The sequence below is a fragment of the Hypanus sabinus genome, chromosome 18 (assembly GCF_030144855.1).
Source record: "Hypanus sabinus isolate sHypSab1 chromosome 18, sHypSab1.hap1, whole genome shotgun sequence".
In the NCBI taxonomy this organism is placed as follows: Eukaryota; Metazoa; Chordata; class Chondrichthyes; order Myliobatiformes; family Dasyatidae; genus Hypanus; species Hypanus sabinus.
In genome coordinates, this window is record NC_082723.1 from 34720441 (window position 1) to 34740273 (window position 19833).

Below are 19833 nucleotides of genomic sequence, written 5' to 3' on the forward strand. Positions count from 1 at the left end.
CAGTCAGTGTTGGGCTGCCTTAGGGACTCCAGCTCTGGATTTTTCCTGGCACTTTTCTGTCAAAGCCTTCTCTGTGAGTGGGTATAGCCACAAGGCAGCTGAGATTTGAGATCAGAGTTTTCCTTCTCCTAGATGAGCTGTCAACCACGGCTAACGAGCCTCATATCTGCCTGTGTATTAGTTACAAAACTAGACATTTTATAGGCAAGTCAAAGGAGGAAGAGAGATTGCCATAGTCTTGGAGACGGAGAGGGTTTCTGAAGGAGGACAGGTGATAGAAGGCTAATTACTGGTGGACCCTCAGAACACAGAGTTACAGCAGTTTTAACCTCTGTTATTGTGAGGGGCTTATACAAGAGGCTGGATGTACACACTCCAAGAATGGAGCACAGACGTTTCTGAGAAACACAGCCCAGTAAAGATTGACCACAGTGCATTATCTCCGCAGTTTCCTTACTTAAAAGAATAAAAGTTAGGAGTGGGTTGCGGTATCATAATAGAACTTTGACCAGTGACCATTCAGCAGTTGGGATTGATTAGGAAGGGCAAATTAAAGGAAGGCAGGGCCAAGTGCAGCAGATGTTGTTTGAGTAGATGTAACCAGAGTGGTGATCTTAAGGTTTTAGCTCTTCGAGGGTTTAGCTTCACTCAGAGAAAGCAAAGGAAAGGAAAGCTTATTTTTTTTCCTTCTCTTCTTTATGTCTACTCGGTTAAGACAATAGGGATGGCAGGCAGGATGGTGATGCAGGAAGGCAGGGAGACCTCTGGTGTTCCTCACGACTACAACTGCAAAAAGTCCATCCACTTGCAGCTTCCAACAAATCACATTTAGTTGGAGCTGGAACTGGATGAACTCCAGATGATTTGGGAGGCTGAAGTGGTGAGAGATTGGACATGAAGAGAGGTAGTTACGTCCAAAGTGCAGGACACAGGATACTAGGTGACAGTCAGGAAGGGGAAAGGGGTTAAGGAGTCAGTGCAGAGCACCTCTGTGGCCTTCCTCCTCAACACCAGGTATATCACTTCAGATACTGTCCGGGGGGATAACGTAACAGAGCTCTCTGATACTAAGTATGCCTCTATAACTCGGAAGGGATTGGGAGGTGGGGAGAAGAGACATGCTGTGGTAATAGAGGACTCATTAGTTAGGAAACCTGACAGGAGGTTCTGTAGGTGAGAACAAGATTCCTGGATGGTATGTTACCTCCCGGGTGCCAGGGTCATGGATATTTCAGATCAAATCCTCAGTATTCTTAAGTGGGAGGGTGAACAGTCCATGACATGGGTAGGTTGAGCGATGAGGTTCAGGAAGCTAGGTGCTAAGTTAAAGGACAGGACCTCCAGTGATGTGAACTCAGGATTGCTACCTGTGCCATGTGCTAGTGAGGCTACAACTAGGAAGATCATACAGTTTAAGGAGTTAAGGAGTTGATGTAGGAGGGAAGGCATCAGATTTTTGCATCATTGGCTCTCTTCCAGGGAATGTGGGACCTGTACAGAAAGGATGATTTGCACTTGAACTGGAGGAGGACTAATATCCTAGTGGGAAGGTTTGTTAGTGCAGCATGGTGGGGTTGAAACTAGAGTTGCAGGGGGATGGAACCAGAGTGCCAGAACAGTTAGTGGAGAGGTTGTAGAGGCAGATGTTTGTAAAACTGCAGACAAAGTTAGAAATCAAAAGGTTGAGTATGGTTCAACAACATTGAAAAGGGTGAATACAGGACTGAAGGTGTTCTATCTGAATGCATGCAGTATACAGAATTTGACAGATGAACTTGCAGCTCACTTGCAGTTAGGCAGGTATGATGTTTTAGGCATCATTGAACCATGGCTGAAAGATTAGAGCTGGGAGTTTAGTGTTCAAGGATACACATTGTATTAAAAGGACAGGCAGGAAGGCAGAGGGGATGGTGTTGCTCTTGGTAAAAAATGAAATCAAATCATCTGAAAGAGGTGACATAGGATGGAAGGTGTTGAATCATTGTGGATAGAGCTAACAAATTACAAGGGTAAAAAGACACTGATGGGAGTTATATACAGACTCCCAAACAGTAGAAAGGATGTGGTCTACGAATTGCAACAGGAGATAGAAAGCACATGCCAAAAGGACAATGTTATAATAGTCATGGGGGAGTTCAATATGCAGGTAGATTGAGAAAATCAGGTTGATGGCAGATACCAAGAGGGGGAGTTTCTAGAGTTCCTGTGAGAAGTCTTTTTAGAGCAGCTCATGTTGAGCCCACTGGAGGAAAGGCTATTCTGGATTGGGTGTTGTGTAATGAACTGAATTTTATTAGGGAGCTTAAGGTAAAGGAACCCTTAGGAGTAAAGTGATCATAATATGATCTAATTCACTCTGAAATTTGAGAAGGAGAAGCTGAAGTCAGGGGTATCAGTGTTACAGTGGAGTAAAGGAATTTACAGAGGCATGAGAGAGGAGTTGGCCAGAATTGATTGGAAAAGACCACGGGCAGGGATGACAACACAGCAGCAATGGCTGGAATTTCTGGAAGCAACTCAGAAGGCAAAGTATATATACATCCCAAAGAGGAAGAAGTATTCTAAAGGAAAGATGACACAACCGTGGCTAACAGGGAATGTAAAAACCAACAAAAGAGCCAAAGAGTGGGCATACAATAGAGCAAAAATTAGTGGGATGTTAGAGATCGGGAAGCTTTTGAAAACCAACAGAAGGGAACTGAAAAAGTCATTAAGAAGGTAAAGATGGAATACGAAAGTAAGCTAGCCAATACTATTGCAGAGGATACCAAGAGTTTCTTCAGGTAGATATAGTGTAAAAGAGAGGTGAGAGTGGATATCAGACTGCTGGAAAATGATGCTGGAGAGGTAATAATGGGGGGGGCGGGAAATGGTGGATGAACTGAATAAGTATCTTGTGTCAGTCTTCACTGTGGAAGACACTAGCAGTATGGTGGAAGTTCCAGGTGGAGGGATCATGAAGTGTGTGAAGTTACCATAACAAGAGAGAAGGTCCTTGGGAAACTGAAAGGTCTGAAGGTAGATAAGTCACCTGGACCAGAGGGTGTACAGCCCAGAGTTCTGAAAGAGGTGGCTGAAGAGATAGATTGGGAAGATGTTGGAATAGATTATTAAGGATGAGGTCTCAGGGTACTTGGAGGCACATAATAAAATAGGCTGTTCTCAGCATGGATTTCTCAAGGGAGAATCTTGCCTGACAAATCTGTTGGAATTCGTTGAAGAAACAACAAGCAGGTTAGGCAAAGGAGAATTGGTTGATGTTGCGTGCTTGGATTTTCAGAAGACCTTTAAGGTTGCTTAACAAGCTACGAGCCCATGGTATTAGAAGAAAGATTCCAGCATGGATAAAGCAGTGGCTGATTGGCAGGAGGCAGAGTGGGAATGAAGGGAGCCTTTTTGGGCTGGTTGCCAGGGACTAGTGGTGTTCCACAGTGGTGTGTGTTGAGAACCATTCTTCTTACATTATATTTTAATGATTTGGATGATGGAATTGATTGCCTGGTTGCAAATTTTGCAGATGATATGAAGATAGTTGGAGGGACAGGTAGTTTTGATGAAGTAGAGAAACTACAGAATGACTTAGATTAGGAGTATGGTCAAAGAAATGGTAGACGGAATACAGAGTTGGTAGATATGGTCATATACTTTGGTCGATGAAATGAAAGGGTCAAGTATTTTCTAATTGGAGAAATAATTCAAAAATTTGAGCTGCAAAGGGGTTTGGGAGTACTTGTGCAGGATTCCCTGAAGGTTAATTTGTAGGTTGATCTGTGGTGAGGAAGGCAAATGCAATGTTAGCATTCATTTCAAGAGGACTTGAATATAAAAACAAGGATGTTGTGTTGAAACTTTATAAAGCACTGGTGAGGCCTCACTTGGAGTATTGTGAGTAGTTTTGGGCTCCTTAACTTAGAAAGAATGTGCTGAAACTAGAGAGGGTTCAAAGGAGGTTCATGAAAAAGATTCCAGGATTGATAAGTTTGTCATATGAAGGGTGTTTGATGGTTCTTGGCCTTTATTCACTGGAATTTAGGAGAATGAGGGGTGACCTCATTGAAACCTATTGAATGATGAAAGGCCATGATAGAGTGGATGTGGAGAGGATGTTTCCTAAGGTGGGAGAGTCTAAGACCAGAGGACACAGCCTCAGTATGGAATGGAGATGAGGAGGAATTTCTTTAGCCAGAGAGAGGTGAAGCTGTGGAATTCTTTGCCATAGGCAGCTGTGGAGGCCAAGTCTTCCTGTATATTTAAGGCAGAGGTTGATAGATTCTTGATTGGTCAGGGCATGAAGGGATATGGGAAGAAGACAGCAAATTTGGGCTGAGAGGAAAATTGGATCAGCATGATGAAATGGTGGAGTAGGTGCGATGGCCATATGGTTTAATTCTGCTCCTGTATCTTAGAATCTTGTATACAGTTTTTGAACCATACTCAGCAACTATTTCGGCTTTGACTATTTTAGTTTATTTTATTCCACTGACGTGTATTTGTCCGTCTTTTCTCTCTGACAGATTGGTACATTTGAAACATTCCTTAAAGCTAGAAAGCTGTCATCAGGGGCTCAGCTAAAGGTAATGTATCCAGCTGGTAAGATGGACACAGATTTGTGAAGCAATAGGATGTGGAGAGGAATGGACAATGTTTGCTCAGTTTAAAGGGTAGGGATTGCTTTCTTGAAATGGATTGATTACTGTAGATTGAAGGGGGTGCAGACAGTACCTGCAGAAAAAAGACATTAACTTCCGTTATCATGGAGACTGGGCAGGGAAGTTGGGTGAGGAAATAATGGGTCTGGAAGGATGAAGAAAGCGTTTGCACAAGATGTTGGTGATGCCACTCATCACTGAGTTATGGAGAGAGATGATCAGCTTGGAGCTTTTTTCATTGGAGCATCAGAGAATGAGGGGAGATATATAACAGAGGTGTATAAAACAATGAGGGTGAATGCAATCTTTGCCCCGTGGTTGGGAATCAAGAACTAGTGGACACAGGTTTAAGGTGAGAAGGGAATGATTTAATAGGAACCTGAGATGTTTTTCACCCAGAATGGTGATCAGTGTATGGAATGAGTTGCCAGAGGGAGTGGTTGAAGCAGGTAAGTTAACATTTAAAAGACACTTGCACAAGTACATAAATTGGAAAGGTATAAAGGGATATGGGGGACTAGCTTGGTGGGCATGGATGAGATGGGATGAAGGGTCTGCTGTGTGCTGTACAGCTCTATGACTCTGCTGGTGACCGTGTATGGTGAGCATAGACATGATGGGTTCAAGGGCCCATTTCTGTGTGGATCAACTCAAAGACACCTGGATCTTCTATTGTGATCACTGGTTCCCCTGCAGACTGTAGGATGGATGTTCCTGATTACAGAGAATTTCTGAATCTAAAGACACAGGTAAGGCTTCTTAGGACTGGAGTGGGGGGATTGGGGAGGAGGAGGATGTTTCCACCCAAAGAGTATGGAATTCTCTAACACAGAATGTGGCTGAGACAGAATCCTTAAGTATATTCATAAAGGAGTTAAAATTATGTAATAGGTAATGAGATCAAGGAGTATGGATAAAACAAGAGGGATAGATTTGGGCTATCAGCTGCAGTGAAGGGCTAAATGGCCTGCTACTGCTTCTAACTTCTGAAGATCATTATTAACAAGTGCTGTCAGGATTTGGCACATCTGCCCTACAGCCATGGACTAACCTCAAGCGTCCTCTTGGTTCCTCTCATCTTAACAGGCATTTCAGAAATTGAGAGAGGGTCAAGATGCCCTAGAGCGAGGGTATCTCCAGGCCCGGGAGAAATACCGTGGCCTCCAGCAGCAGAGCACCAGTGCCAATAGTTACACCATTGGCAATTTTGACCCCAACAGGTAAGAGGTGCATTCCAATTTTTTTTTTGATCATTCAGTATTGCTAGAAAGTTATATCTACACCTGCACACGTCAATGCCTTGTGTAAGATGCTGGGTGTATTAAAGGCAGAGATTTATAGATTCTTGATTGGCCACGGCATCAAAGGTTATGGGGAGAAGGCAGGGCAGTGGGGCTGAGGTGGGGTTTAAAAAAAGGATCGGCCATGATTGAATGGCGGAGCAGACTCGATGGGCCGGATGGCCCAATTCTGCTCCTCAGTCTTGTGGTCTAAGATCAGCTTGTCCACATTGCAAAGATTGCACTATTCTTGCTCTAGTTCAGAAAAGAACTGGAATGTTGTCTGGTTTAAGGCCCCCATGCTCTCGTTCAGATCGGGCAGGGGAAGTGCTGATTCTGCACTGTGGCACTGGGTTTGAGGGCAGGGTGTAATTGATGCATGATTGTTCCTTGTCTAGATGGTTCCTAGTCTACGTCCTGTTCTATGTGGGTGTTGACCTGCTCCTAATTTAGATGGTCTGTCTGGATTTGTCCTTGCATTGGTGGGTCCTGGTCTGGTCCTGGTCTAGGTAGCTGCTGCTCGCAGAGGGTCCTTGCATTGGTGGGTCCTGGTCTAGTCCTGGTCTAGGTAGCTGCTGCTAGCAGAGGGTCCTGGTCTGGTTGGGCCCTGTCCGGTCTATGTGATTCTGATCTAGCTGGCTCCTGGTCTAGCCCTGGTCTAGGTGACTTGTGGTTTAGGTGAATCCTGATCTTGGTGGGTCCTGGTCTATGTGGATTCCAGTCTGGTCCTGGTCTACATTGATCATGGTCTAGTCTTGGTGTAGATGGGTCCTAGTCCGGACCTGATCTAGGTGGTACTGCTCTAATCCTGGTCTAGAAGGGCTCTGGTCAAGGTGGATCCTGTTGGGTCCACCTTGTTGGATCCAAGTTGGGTCTCAGTCTAGATTGATACTGGTGGGACCTGGTCTAGGTGGGTCCTAGTATAGTCTCGGTCTAGGTGAGTTTTGGTCTACTTCTGGTTGAGGTGTGTCCTGGTCTAGTCCTGGTCTAGATGTGTCCAGTTCTCAGTGGGTCCTGGTCTAATCCTTGATTTGGTGGATTCTGATCAAGGTGGGTTCTGGACTTGTTCTGTCTAGATTGATCATGTTCTAGTCCTGGTCCTGGTCTCTGTGGGTCCCACCCTAGGTAGGTCTGGTCCAGTCCTGCTCTAGTTCTTATCTATTTGGGTCCTGGTCTAGGAAGGTACTGATTCATGTGGGTCCTAGTTTAGGTGGTCTTGGTCTAGGAAGGTACCGGATTTGTGGTTCCTGGTCTCATTGGGTCCTGGTCTGGTACTGGTCTAGCTGGGCCATGGTTGTGATCTCAGGATTGCTACCCATGCCATGTGCAAGTGAGACCAGGACAAGGAAGATTATACAATTTAATAAATAGCTAAGGGATTGGTGTAGAAGGGAGGCATAAGATTTTTGGACCATTGGGCTTTCTTCCAGGGAAGGTGGGACCTGTACAGAAGGGACAGTTTTCACCTGAACTGGAGGGGGACTAATATCCTCGTGGGAAGCTTTGTTAACACTGCACGTTGGAGTTTAAACCAGAGTTGCAGGGGGATAGGAACCAGAGTGCTGGAATAGTAAGTGGAGAGGTTGTGGAGGAAGATGTTGGTAAGACCTCAGCCAAAGTCAGGAATCAAAAGGTTGACTGTGGTGCAACTGGTATCCTGAGTTGTGTACATCTCAGTGCTAGAGATATTGTAGGAAAGGCGGATGATAGTGATAGTGTTGAAGATGAGGCAGCTGCTTTACAACAATGTGTAGTAAGGAGAGGCTGTTGATTGGGCAAAATTGCATCAACAGGGTGAGTTGCCATGTAGAAGGTGAACAAAATCAGGAATACAGAACTGAACGTGTTGTATTTGAATGCGCACAGTATTCGGAATAAGAAAGGTGAACTTTTAGCACAGTTGCAGATAGGCATGTGTGATGTTGTAGGCACGACTGAATCATGGCTGAATGAAGATTATAGCTGGAAGCTTAATAGAACCAGAGAAAATTAAAGCACAGAAGCAGGCCTTTTGGCCCTTCTTGGCTGTGCCGAACCATTTTTCTGCCTAGTCCCACTGCCCTGCACCTGGACCATATCCCTCCATACACCTCTCATCCGTGTACCTGTCCAAGTTATAGGAAACATCTTTTCCACATGCACTCTATCAAGGCCATTCACCATTTGATAGGTGTCAATTAGGTCACCCCTCGTTTCTTCTGAATTTCAGTGAGTACAGACCCAGAGCCATCAAACACTTCACATGACAAGTCATTCAGTCCTAGAATCATTTTCATGAATCTCCTTTGAACCCTCTCCAGTTCTAGCACATCCTTTCTAAGGTAGAGGCCCAAAGCTAATTATAGTACTCCAAGTGAGGCTTCACCAGTACTTAATAAAGTTTCAATGTTACATCCTTGCTTTTATATTTGAGTACTCTTAAAATGAATATTAACAATGCATTTGCCTTCCTCACCACAGGCGCAACCTGCAAATTAACCTTTAGGGAATCATACACAAGGGAATCCAAAGTCCTTTTGCACCTCCATTTTTTTGTATTTTCTCTCCATTTAGAAAATAGTCAACCCTTTCATTTATTCTACCAAAGTGCATAACCATACACTTTCCAACAGTGTATTCTATCTGCCACTTTGTTGCCCATGCTCCTAATCTATCTAAACCCTTCTGTAGCCTCTCTACTTCTTCAAAACAATCTGCCGATCCACCTATCTTCACATCATAGGAATCTACAGCACATACAAGCCCTTCGGCCCACAATGTTGTGCCGACCATGTAACCTACTCAAGAAACTGCCTGGAATTTCCCTACCACATAGCCCTCTTTTTTTCTAAGCTCCACGTGCCTATCTAAGAGTCTCTTAAAAGACCCCATTGTATCTGCCTCTATCACCATTGCTGGCAGTGCATTCCACGCACCCATCACTCTCTGTGTGAAAAACTTACCTCTGACATCCCCCCGTACCTACCTCCAAGCACCTTAAAACTATGTCCACTCATGTTAGCCATTTCAGCCCTGGGAAAAAGCCTTCGGCTATCCACACGATCAATGCCTCTCATCATCTTATACACCTCTATCAGGTCACCTCTCATCCTCTGTCACTCCAAGGAGAAAAGGCCAAGTTCACTCAACCTATTCTAATAAGGCACGCTCTCCAATTCAGGCAACATAGTTGTAAATCTCCTCTACACTCTCTCTATACTATCCACATCCTTCCTGTAGTGAGGTGACCAGAACTGAACATAGTACTCAAAGTGGGGTCTAACCAAAGTCTTATACAGCTATAACATTTCCTCACGGCTCTTGAACTCAATCCCATAGTTGATGAAGGTCACATACCATTCGCCTTCTTAACAACATTGGCAACCTGCACAGCAGCTTTGTGTGTCCTATGGACAAGGACCCCAAGATCTCTCTGATCTTCCACACTGCTATGAGTCTTATTAGTGTTATATTCTGTCTTCAAATTTAACCTACCAAAATGAATCACCTCATACTTATCTGGGTTGGACTCCATCTGTCACTTCTCAGCCCCAGTTCTGCATCCAATTGATGTCGTGCTGTAACCTCTGACAACCCTCCATACTAACCTCAACACCCTCAACATTTGTATCATCAGCAAATTTACTAACCCACCCTTCTACTTCTTCATCCAGGTCATTTATAAAAATCACAAAGAGGAGTTGTCCCCAAACAGATCCCTGCAGCACACCACTGGTCACCGACCTCTATGCAGAACACGAACCATATACAGCCACCCTTTGCCTTCAGTGGACTAGCCAATTCTGGATCCACAAAGCAAGATCATCTTGGATCCCATGCCTCTTGACTTTCTGAATGAGCCTCACATGGGAACTATATCAAGTGCCTTACTGAAATCCAGATACACTACACCCACTGCTCTACCTTCATCAATGTGTTTTGGTACATCCTCAAAGAATTTAATCAGGCTCAAAAGGCACCACCTGCCCTTGACAAAGCCATGCTTATTATCCCTAATTAGATTATGTCTCTCCAAATACTCATAAATCTTGCCACACTGTAAGACTCACTGGTCTATAATTTCCTGGGTTATCTCTACTCCTTTTCTTGAACAAGGGAACAACACTTGCAACCCTCCGATCCTTCCGACGCAAAGATCATCACCGGAGACTCAGCAGTCTCCTTCCTCGTTTCCCAGCTGGTATATTTCAGCCGGACCCAGCGACTTGTCTAACTTAATGCTTTTCAAAAGCTCCAGCACATCCTCTTTCTTGATGTCCATATGCTCAAGCGTTTCAGTCCACTGTAAGTCATCCCCACAATTGCCAAGGTCCTTTCCCCTGGTGAATCATGAGGCAAAGTATTCATTAAGTACCTCCGCTACCTCCTCCAATTCCAAGCACACGTTTCCACTATCACCTGATTAGTCCTATACTCACACGGCTCATCCTCTTGCTCTTCACATACTTGTAGAATGCCTTGAGGTTTTCCTTAATCCTGTTCGCCAAGCCCTCTCATGGTCCCTTCTGGCTCTCCTAATTTTATTCTTATGCTCCATCCTGGCACCCTTGTAATTTTCCAGTGCTCTAACAATACCTAGTTTCTTGAATTTTTCGTAAGCTTTTCTTTCCTTCTGAACTAGATTTTCTACATCTTTTGTACACCAGGGATCTTTTACCCTACCATTCTTTCCCTGCCTCAATGGAACATACTTATGCAGAACACTATGCATATCTTCCCTGAACATTTGCCACACTTCTGCCTTGGATTTCCCTGAGAACATCTGCTCCCAATTTATGTTCCCAAGTTTCTGCCTAATAGCATCATATTTCCACTTACCCCAATTAAATGTTTTCCCAAATTGTCTGCTCCAATCCCCCTCCAGCTCTATGGTGATGGAGATAGAGTTGTGATCACTACCTCCAAAATGCTCTCCCACCAATTGATCTGACACCTGACCAGGTTTATTTCCCAGTACCAGATCAAGTACAGCCTCTCATCTAGCATGCAAACTTTGCAACAAATCTATCAGTAGCATCATCCCACGGACCCAACACTGACCCCTATGGAACACCACTAGTTACTGGCAGCCAACCAGAAAAGGCTCCCTTTATTCCCACTCTTTCCCTCCTGCCAATCAGCTACTGCTTTATCCATGCTAGGATATTTCTTGTAATACAATGGACAAGTAGCTTGCTAAACAGCCTCATGTGAGGCACCTTGTCAAAGGCCTTCTGAAAATCCAAGTACACAACATCAGCTGATTCTCCATTGTCTATCCGGCTTATTACTTTTTCAAAGAATTCCAACAGATTTGAGGAAATCAAGCTCACTACAGCCTATTTTATCATATGCCTCCAAGTACTCCAAAAGCACATCCTTAACAATCAACTCCAACATCTTCCCAACCACTGAGGTCAGACTAACTGGCCTATAATTTCCTTTCTTCTCCCTCTTTCCCTTCTTGAAGAATGAGTGATATTGCAGTTTTCCACAACCATTCCAAAATTCTGTGATTCTTGATTGATCAATACTAATATATCCACAATCCCTTCAGCCACCTCTTTCAGGACGCTGGGGTGTCTACCATCTGATCCAGGTGACTTATCTACCTTCAGCCTTTTCAGTTTCCCAAGAACCTTCTCTCTAGTAGTGCCAATTTCACACACTTCATGACCCCTGACAGCTGGAACTTCCACCATCTTACTAGAGCCTTCCAAAGTGAAAAATGATGCAAAATACTTACTCAGTTTATCTGACATTTCCTTGTCCACAATTACTACCTCTTCAGCATCATTTTCCAGCAGTCCAATACAGTATCCACTCTCGCCTCTCTTTTACAGCTTTTGTATCTGAAGAAACCTTTGCTCTCTTCCTTAGTCTTACTGGCTAGCTTACTTTTGTATTTCATCTTTACCTTCTTAATAACTTTTCAGTTGCCTTCTGTTGGTTTTTAAAAGCTTCCCGATCCTCTAACTTCACTAATTTTTGCTCTATTATACACCCTTCCTTTGGCTTTTATGTTGGCTTTGACTTCTCTTGTTAGCCACAGTTGCGACTTCTTGCCCTTAGAACACTTCTTGCCCTTTGGGATGAGTATAGCCCATGCCTTCCAAATTGCTTCCAGATATTCCAGCCATTGCAGCTCTGCCGTCATCCTGCTACTTTTATTTTCCAATTAATTCCTGACAAGAATATCAGGAATATAGAGTGGGAATAAAGGGAGCCTTTTCTGGTCAGCTGCCTGTAACTAGTGGTGTTCCTCAGGAGTCTGTGGTCAGAGCATCAAGGGATATGGGGAGAAGTCAGGAGACTGAGGCCAGGAGGAAAGTTATGTTGAGTTATGATGAAATGGCAGAGCAAACTCAATGGGCCAAATGGCCTAATTCTGCTCCTTCAGCCTTAATCTAGTCCTGCCAAAGGCTTTCAGCCTGAAACGTCAACTGTTATCTTTTCCTAGATGTTTCCTGGCCTGCTGAATCCCTCCAACATTTTGTGTGTGTTGCTCAGATTTCCAGCATCTGCTGATTTTCTCTTGTCTGCTCCTACATCATGTTCTTATGTCCAGTCCTGGTCTAGGTGGGTCCTTGTCTAATCCTGGTCTAGGTGCATCCTTTTCTAGTAGCGTACTGGTCACGGTTAGTCCTGGAGTAGGTGGATCCTGATTTAGGTGGGTACTGGTCTAGGTTGATCCTGGTCTTGGCGGTCCTTTGCTGACCCAACATTTGGAACTCAGTGCTTCATCAGATGCGCGAGGAAAGCAGAGTGGCAGGAAACCCTTATGGTCTCAGTGGGAGTGTGTAAACTCTGCAAGACAGTGCCCAAGGTCAGGATTAAACTTGAGTTCCTGGGGCTGAGAGACAATCTCAGCCTGATGGGAACATGCTATGTACACTTTTGATGGCATCTATATAAAGACTGCAGCTGCTGTAAATGGATAACTTATTATTATGTAGATTATAGCTATGTGTTTTTTTGATCTCTGTGGGTATTGAAATAAACATGGGAAGGGTAATAACACATACTATTGTGAGTTGTTGATTCTAGGTTAGGATCCTGCAGGCATTTCTTTTTAAAGGAGTGCATTAGAAATCATTTCCAACCCATACCCTCATCCAACACTAGCAGTTAATGCTGGATATCACTGATATCCCCTTATTCCACATCCCAACTCCCCATGTGCCCCTGCTGCTTTGACCACCAACTCGGGAAAGGCCTTTGGGATTTTTGTGTGATTGATGCTGGGGTCTCAGAGAAAGTAGCACAAAGGCTGCATGGTGCTGCTTTAGCTCAGCATACAGTGGGCAGGCTTTAACCGAGCAGACAGAGGACAGGCTTTAGCCCAGCGTGGAGAATGGATGTGGAGCGGATGTTTCCTATAGTGGGATAGTCTAGGACCTGATGGCACAGAGTCAGCAGACTGGGATCTTCATTCAGAACAGAGTTCAGGCTGAATTTCTTTAGCTAAGAGTGGTGAATCTGAAGACCATAAGACAAAAGAACAGAATCAGGCCATTCAGCCCATCAACTCTGCTCTGCCATTCCATCATGGCATATAAAGAAGCAGTCACTATACTGACCCTAAGGAACACCACTAGTCACTGGCAGCCAACCAGAAAGGGCCCTTCTATTCCCACTTGCTGCCTCCTGCCTGTCGCAAAGTGAAGACAGGTGCAAACTACCCATTCAGTTCATCTGTCATTTCTTTGTCCCCCATTACATGAGGCTATCAGGCAGGAAATTGGAGGCTTAAATTGGAAACAGATGTTTTCAGGGAAAAGTACAGAGGAAATGTGGCAAATATTCAGCGGATATTTGTGTAGAGTTCTGTATAGGTACGTTCCAATGAGACAGGGAAGTTATGGTAGGGTACAGGAACTGTGATGTACAAAGGCTGTAATAAATGTAGTCAAGAGGAAAAGAAAAGCTTACAAAAGGTTCAGAGAGCTAGGTAATGTTAGAGATCTAGAAGCTTATAAGGCTACTAGGAAAGAGCTTAAGAAAGAAATTAGGAGAGCCAGAAGGGGCCATGAGAAGGCCTTGGCAGGCAAAATTAAGGAAAACCCTAAGGTATTCTACAAGTATGTGAAGACCAAGAGGATAAGATGTGAAAGAATAGGACCTATTAAGTGTGACAGTGGGAAAGTGTGTATGGAACCAGAGGAAATAGCAGAGGTACTTAATGAACACTTTACCTCAGTATTCACTATGGAAAAGGATTTTAGTGATTGTAGTGATGACTTGCAGCAGACTGAAAAGCTTGAGCATGTAGATATAAAGAAAAAGGATGTGCTGGAGCTTTTGGAAAGCATCAAGTTGGGTAAGTCGCTGGGACTGAATGAGATGTACCCCAGGTTACTGTGGGAGGCAAGGAAGGAGATTGCTGAGCCTCTGGCAATGATCTTTGCATCATCAATGGGGACAGGAGAGGTAGCCATCCCATCCCACAACTTCCTCATCCAAGTAATTTATAAAAATCACAAAGAGTAGGGGTCCCAGAACAGATCTCTGAGGCACACCACTGGTGACCAACCTCCATGCAGAATATGACCCGTCTACAACCACTCTTTGCCTTCTGTGGGAAGCCAGTTCTGGATCCACAAAGCAATGACCCCTTGGATCCTATGTCTCCTTACTTTCTCAATAAGCCTTGCATGGGTTACCTTATCTAATGCCTTCTTCTGTGGGACTTATCTATTCCCAGAAACTGCAACCATCTCTGTTCTGCTGTCATGGAACCATACATCCATAGAATATTACAGCACAGAAACAGGCCTTTTGGCCCTTCTTGGCTGTGCCAAACCATTTTTCTGCCTAGTCCCACTGACCTGCACCTGAACCATATCCCTCCATACCCCTCTCATCCATGTACCTGCCCAAGTTTTTCTTAAATGTTAAAAGTGAGCCCGCATTTACCACTTCATCTGTCAGCTCATTCCACACTCCCACCATTCTCTGTGTGAAGAAGCCCCCCCCTCCCAACGTTCCTTTAAACTTTTCCCCCTTCACCCTCAACTCATGTCCTCTGCTTCTTTTTCCTCCCCTAGCCTCAGTGGAAAAAGCCTGCTTGCATTCATTCAGTCTATACCCATCATAATTTTATATACCTCTATCAAATCACCCCTCATTCTTCTACACTCCAGGGAATAAAGTCCTAACCTAACCTATTCAACCTTTCTTTGTAACTCAGTTTCTCAAGTCCCAGCAACACCCTCGTAAACCTTCTCTGCATTCTTTCAATATATAGGATATTAATATCCTTCCTGTAATTCGGTGACCAAAACTGCACGCAATACTCCAAATTCGGCCTCACCAATGCCTATACAACCTCACCATAACATTCCAACTCTTATACTCAATACTTTGATTTATAAAGTCCAATGTACCAAAAGCTCTCTTTATGACCCTTACATGTGACATCACTTTTAGGGAATTTTGTATCTGTATTCCCAGATCCCCCTGTTCTACTGCACTTCTCAATGTCCTACCATTTACCTTGTATGTTCTACCTTGGTTTGTCCTTCCAAAGTGCAATACCTCACACTTGTCTGCATTAAACTCCATCTGCCATTTTTCAGCCCATTTTTCCAGCTGGTCCAAATCCCTCTGCAAGCTTTGCAAACCTTCCTCACTGTCCACTACACCTCCAATCTTAGTATCATCAGCAAATTTGCTGATCCAATTTACCACATTATCATCCAGTATCCAGTCATCCCTGCCATTATCCTCCTCCAATCCACCTCGGCAAGCTTCTCTCTCATTTTCATAGGTGGCTATAAAGGCCAGGTGATTGGGTGTATTTAAGGCAGAGTTGATAGGTTCTTGATTAGTCAGGGCATGAGAGATTACAGGGAGAAGGTGAGAGAATTGGTTTGAAAGGGAACATGGATGAGCCAATGAAATGGCAGAGCAGATTCAATGGGCTGGGTGGCCTAATTCTGCTCCTATCTCTTATGGTCTTAGGGAAATCTTGATTAAAGCCAGGACAGCAACTTTAGTCCTAATGCAGGGTCTTGACCCAAAGCAATGACAGTTCTTTCCTTCTCCCCAAATGCTTCCCTTCACGCTGAGCCCTGTAGCAGACTGTTTGTTGTGATACTTAGGGTGTTATTTTTACAACATTCAGTGGCTGATGTTGGTTCCTACACATTCTTTTCCAGGGAAATGGAGGGAAACATATTTCGGCTTGGAATGCGCTTGGAGGATATGAGGGAGCAGATTGACCAGGTGCCTGAGACCAGTGCCCTGTCAGACCATAGTTCTGATGATGGAGTGAATCCTAGCTCATGGATCACCAAAAGACCAGCCCCACAACCATGCAGACCAGAGCCAATAGTACAGCCTCCAAAACCTGTGCTTCAGACCACAGCAGACACAGAACAGGACCCCAAACATCAGGTAGGACTTGGAACTCTGTTCTAATGCTGGAACCTTCAGCCAAGGCCATCAGTATTTGTCCACAATCCTGAACCAGTGTAACCCCATTTGTTTGCCCCACCCTTCCTCACCATCAACATCACTAGACCCTGAGTGGACTGCTAGATATCATTTGGAAAGTTCCTCAGCTAATTACTGACATTTGTCCATCTGCCCTCATGTGTTTCCATTTCCACTATAGGTAATGCCTGTGAATAACCAAATCATTCTGTACAGTTTTTATCTCCTTAACTTCATAGGAAAGTACATACACAGAGTGAGTGCTGCGATGACTCACTCTCTGGTTGTGAGGAGATGTTTAGTAGATTTGGGTAAATACGTCCTTTATCTATCTTGTCTTAGACAGGCACATGGTTGAATGAAAAATGGAGGACTACATGGGAAGTAAGGAATAGATTACTCTCAGAATAGGTTAAAATGTTAGCACAACATTGTGGGCCAAAGGAAATGTGTTGTGCTATACAACTCTGTGTTTACAGTCTAGAGCTTAGAAGAGCAGAGGGAGATCTCTTTGAAATTTTCATTAGGTTGAAGAGGGTGAAGGCAAGGAGGATATCTTAGGGGATAAGGAGTCCAGAGCCAGGGACCATAGGCTTAGACTAAGAATTCAGCTGTATGGCACTGAAGTGCAGGGGGTTAGGCTTAGGCTGCTGAGCCTCATTCATTGAATTCACTTAAAACAGAGATTGATGGAATTCTGCACTTGGAGACTGAGTGCAGGAAAATGGCTCTGAGGTGGTCAATCAACCATGATCTTGTTGAGCAGAACAGCTGGGTAGATCCTTTGCTCCTATTTTACAGACAATGCCACGTTTTCTACACCAGCTTCACATTAACCAGCAACCAAACTGCTTTAGAGAATTGTTATTAGATGCTGAATTTAAGGGAGGTACCAGATCAAAAACACAGAAATTGTACAGATGCAGGAAATCCGGAGCAATGCACACAAAATGCTGGAGGAACTCAGCAGGTCAGGCAGCATTTAGATCCCATACAAGATCACTCAGAAAGTAAGGAGGCATGGTATTCAAAGAGACCTTGCTTTGTGAATCCATAATTGTCTTGCCCATAGAAGGCAAAGTGTGGTTTCAGATGGTTCATTTTCTGCATGGAGGCCAGTGACCAGTGGTGTCCCACAGGGTTCTGTTCTGGGACCCCTCCTCTTTGTGGTTTTTATATATGACCTGGATAAAGAAGTAGAAGGGTGGGTTAGCAAGTTTGCTGATGACACTAAGTTTGCTGGTATTGTGGATAGTCTGCAGGGTTGTGAGAGATTTCAGATGGACATCGATAGGATGCAGAACCAGGCTGAGAAGTGGTAGATGGAGTTCAACCCAGTTAAGTGTGAAGTGGTTCAATTTGATAGGTCAAATTTGAAGACAGAATATAATATTAATGGTAAGACTCTTGGCAATGTGGAGGTTCAGTGAGATCTTGGGGTTCACGTTCATAGGACACTCAAAGGTGCTGTGCAGGTTGACAGTGTTGTTAAGAATGCATATGGTGCATTGACAGTCATGAACTGCAGGATTGAGTTCAAGAGCAGTGAGGTAATGTTACAGCTATATAAGACCTAGGTTAGACCCCACTTGGAGTACTGCGTTCAGTTCTGGTCACCTCACTACAGGAAGGATGTGGACACTATAGAGAGAGTGTAGAGGAGATTTACAAGGATGTGCCTGAATTGGAGGGTGTACCTTATGAGAATAGGTTGAGTGAACTCGGCCTTTTCTCCTTGGAGTGACAGAGGTTGAGAGGTCACCTGATAGAGATGTATAAGATGATGAGGGGCATTGATCATGTGGATAGTCAGAAGCTTTTTCCCAGGGCTGAAATGGCTAACATGAGTAGACATAGATTTAAGGTGCTTGGAGGTAGGTACGGGGGGGATGTCAGAGGTAAGTTTTTCACACAGAGAGTGATGGGTGTGTGGAATACACTGCTGGCATCAGTGGTAGAGACAGATACAATAGCGTCTTTTAAGAGACTGAGTTAAGTACATGGAGCCTAGAAAAATATAGGGCGATGTGGTAATTCTTTGCAGTTTCTAGAGTAGGTTACATGGTCGGCACAACATTGCGGGCTGAAAGACCTGTGTAATGTGTTGTAGATTTCTATGTTCTATGTCCTGGAAAAGAAGGCCTCATTCTGGGAAAAGATGGAGTAGAGATGAAGGAATTGAGAAAAGGGAACAGCATTTTTACAGGAGACATGATGGGAAGTCAAGATAACGTGGAAGCTGGGAGTCTTACAAAAGACATTGATTGACAGTTTGTCTCCAGAGATGGAGACAGAGAGATCGAGAAAGGGGAGGGAGTCGTCAGAAATTTGACGAAGTGAATTTACGAGCAGGGTGGAAATTAGAGACAAAGTTGATGAAATTGATGAGCTCTGTATAGGTGCATGAAGCAGGACCAGTGCAATCATTAATGTAGCAGAGGAGGAGTTGGAGAGGATCACCAGGGAAGGCCTGGAGCATGGACGTAGCCAACAAAGAGGCAGGCATGCTGGGGCCCATGTGGGTGCCCATAGCTATCTCTCAAATCTGGAGAAAGTGGGAGGAGCCAAAGGAAAATTTGTGAGGATGAGGACCAGTTCTGCTGGTCAGAGGAGGGTGGTGGTGAAGGGCAACTGGTTGGTTCTTTTATTGAAAAAGAAACAGAGAGTTTTAAGGGTTTCCTGATTAGGGATACAAGTGTATAAGGATGTTATAAGAGGAACATATTGAAGGTCTTCAGTGGAACAGGAAGAAGATATTGGGAGGTCTGTGTGACCTGTGGTTGTACAAGAGGCAAGGGTACAGAAGGGCTGTGTTAACAAATGTACAGTTTACTGGGATGAGGTCCAGCGGAGGAAGAATGTCCTGCAAAAGAACATATGAAGGTCAGAAATATCAGAATTATTGAAAGGCAGTAAAGCTCAGTTCTGATTTTCTGGCTTGTCCCTTTATCCTTTCATTCCAATGATATCCAGAAAAGTTATCAAGTGGCAGTTATGGCCAAATTTCTAAAACAGAATACCATTCCTGATGATGTTTTGGGCCAAAACCCTTTAACTCTTTATTCCTCTCTTCATCAGGGGTTCCTAACTTTTTTTGTGTCATGGACCAATACCATTAAACAAGGGGTCCATGGACACCAAGTTAGGAACCCCTGCCCTCTATAGATACTGCCAGACCTGCTGAGTTCCTCCAGCATTTTGTGTGTCACTCTTGATTTACAGCATCTACAGAATCTCTTCTGTTTGTGGCAAATAAACCCAACTACTTATCTCAAAACTTGTTCTGTGACTTCCTACACATGACGGGGCAAATGTTTACCACTATACTTCAAAATATTGATTTGCTTTGAAACCCTCTTTGATATACTGAGAATGTACCAGATGCTAAATAAATGCAAATTCTTGCTTTCTTTTTCCATTATACCAAAGTGTCCATTTCCAAGTTTTTAATGATAGATTTATGCTAGCTGGGGTGGAATTGCTGAAGC

The 19833-nt window shown here is 44.0% G+C and overlaps 1 protein-coding gene across 8 annotated transcripts in view; it reads left to right on the forward strand.

Moving 5' to 3' along the window:
• The window catches only part of akna (AT-hook transcription factor), a 127787-nt gene that overhangs the window by 41154 nt on the left and 66800 nt on the right, over window positions 1-19833 (forward strand). For all 8 annotated transcript variants that reach the window (XR_009516485.1, XM_059994043.1, XM_059994042.1 and 5 more), the window contains 3 exons: window positions 4515-4574; window positions 5736-5869; window positions 16069-16306. Coding sequence is in view for 7 of the 8 variants with exons in the window: in XM_059994043.1 (XP_059850026.1) it covers window positions 4515-4574; window positions 5736-5869; window positions 16069-16306 (432 nt within the window). In the remaining variant the exon portion in view is untranslated. The remainder of the gene's footprint in view (window positions 1-4514; window positions 4575-5735; window positions 5870-16068; window positions 16307-19833) is intronic.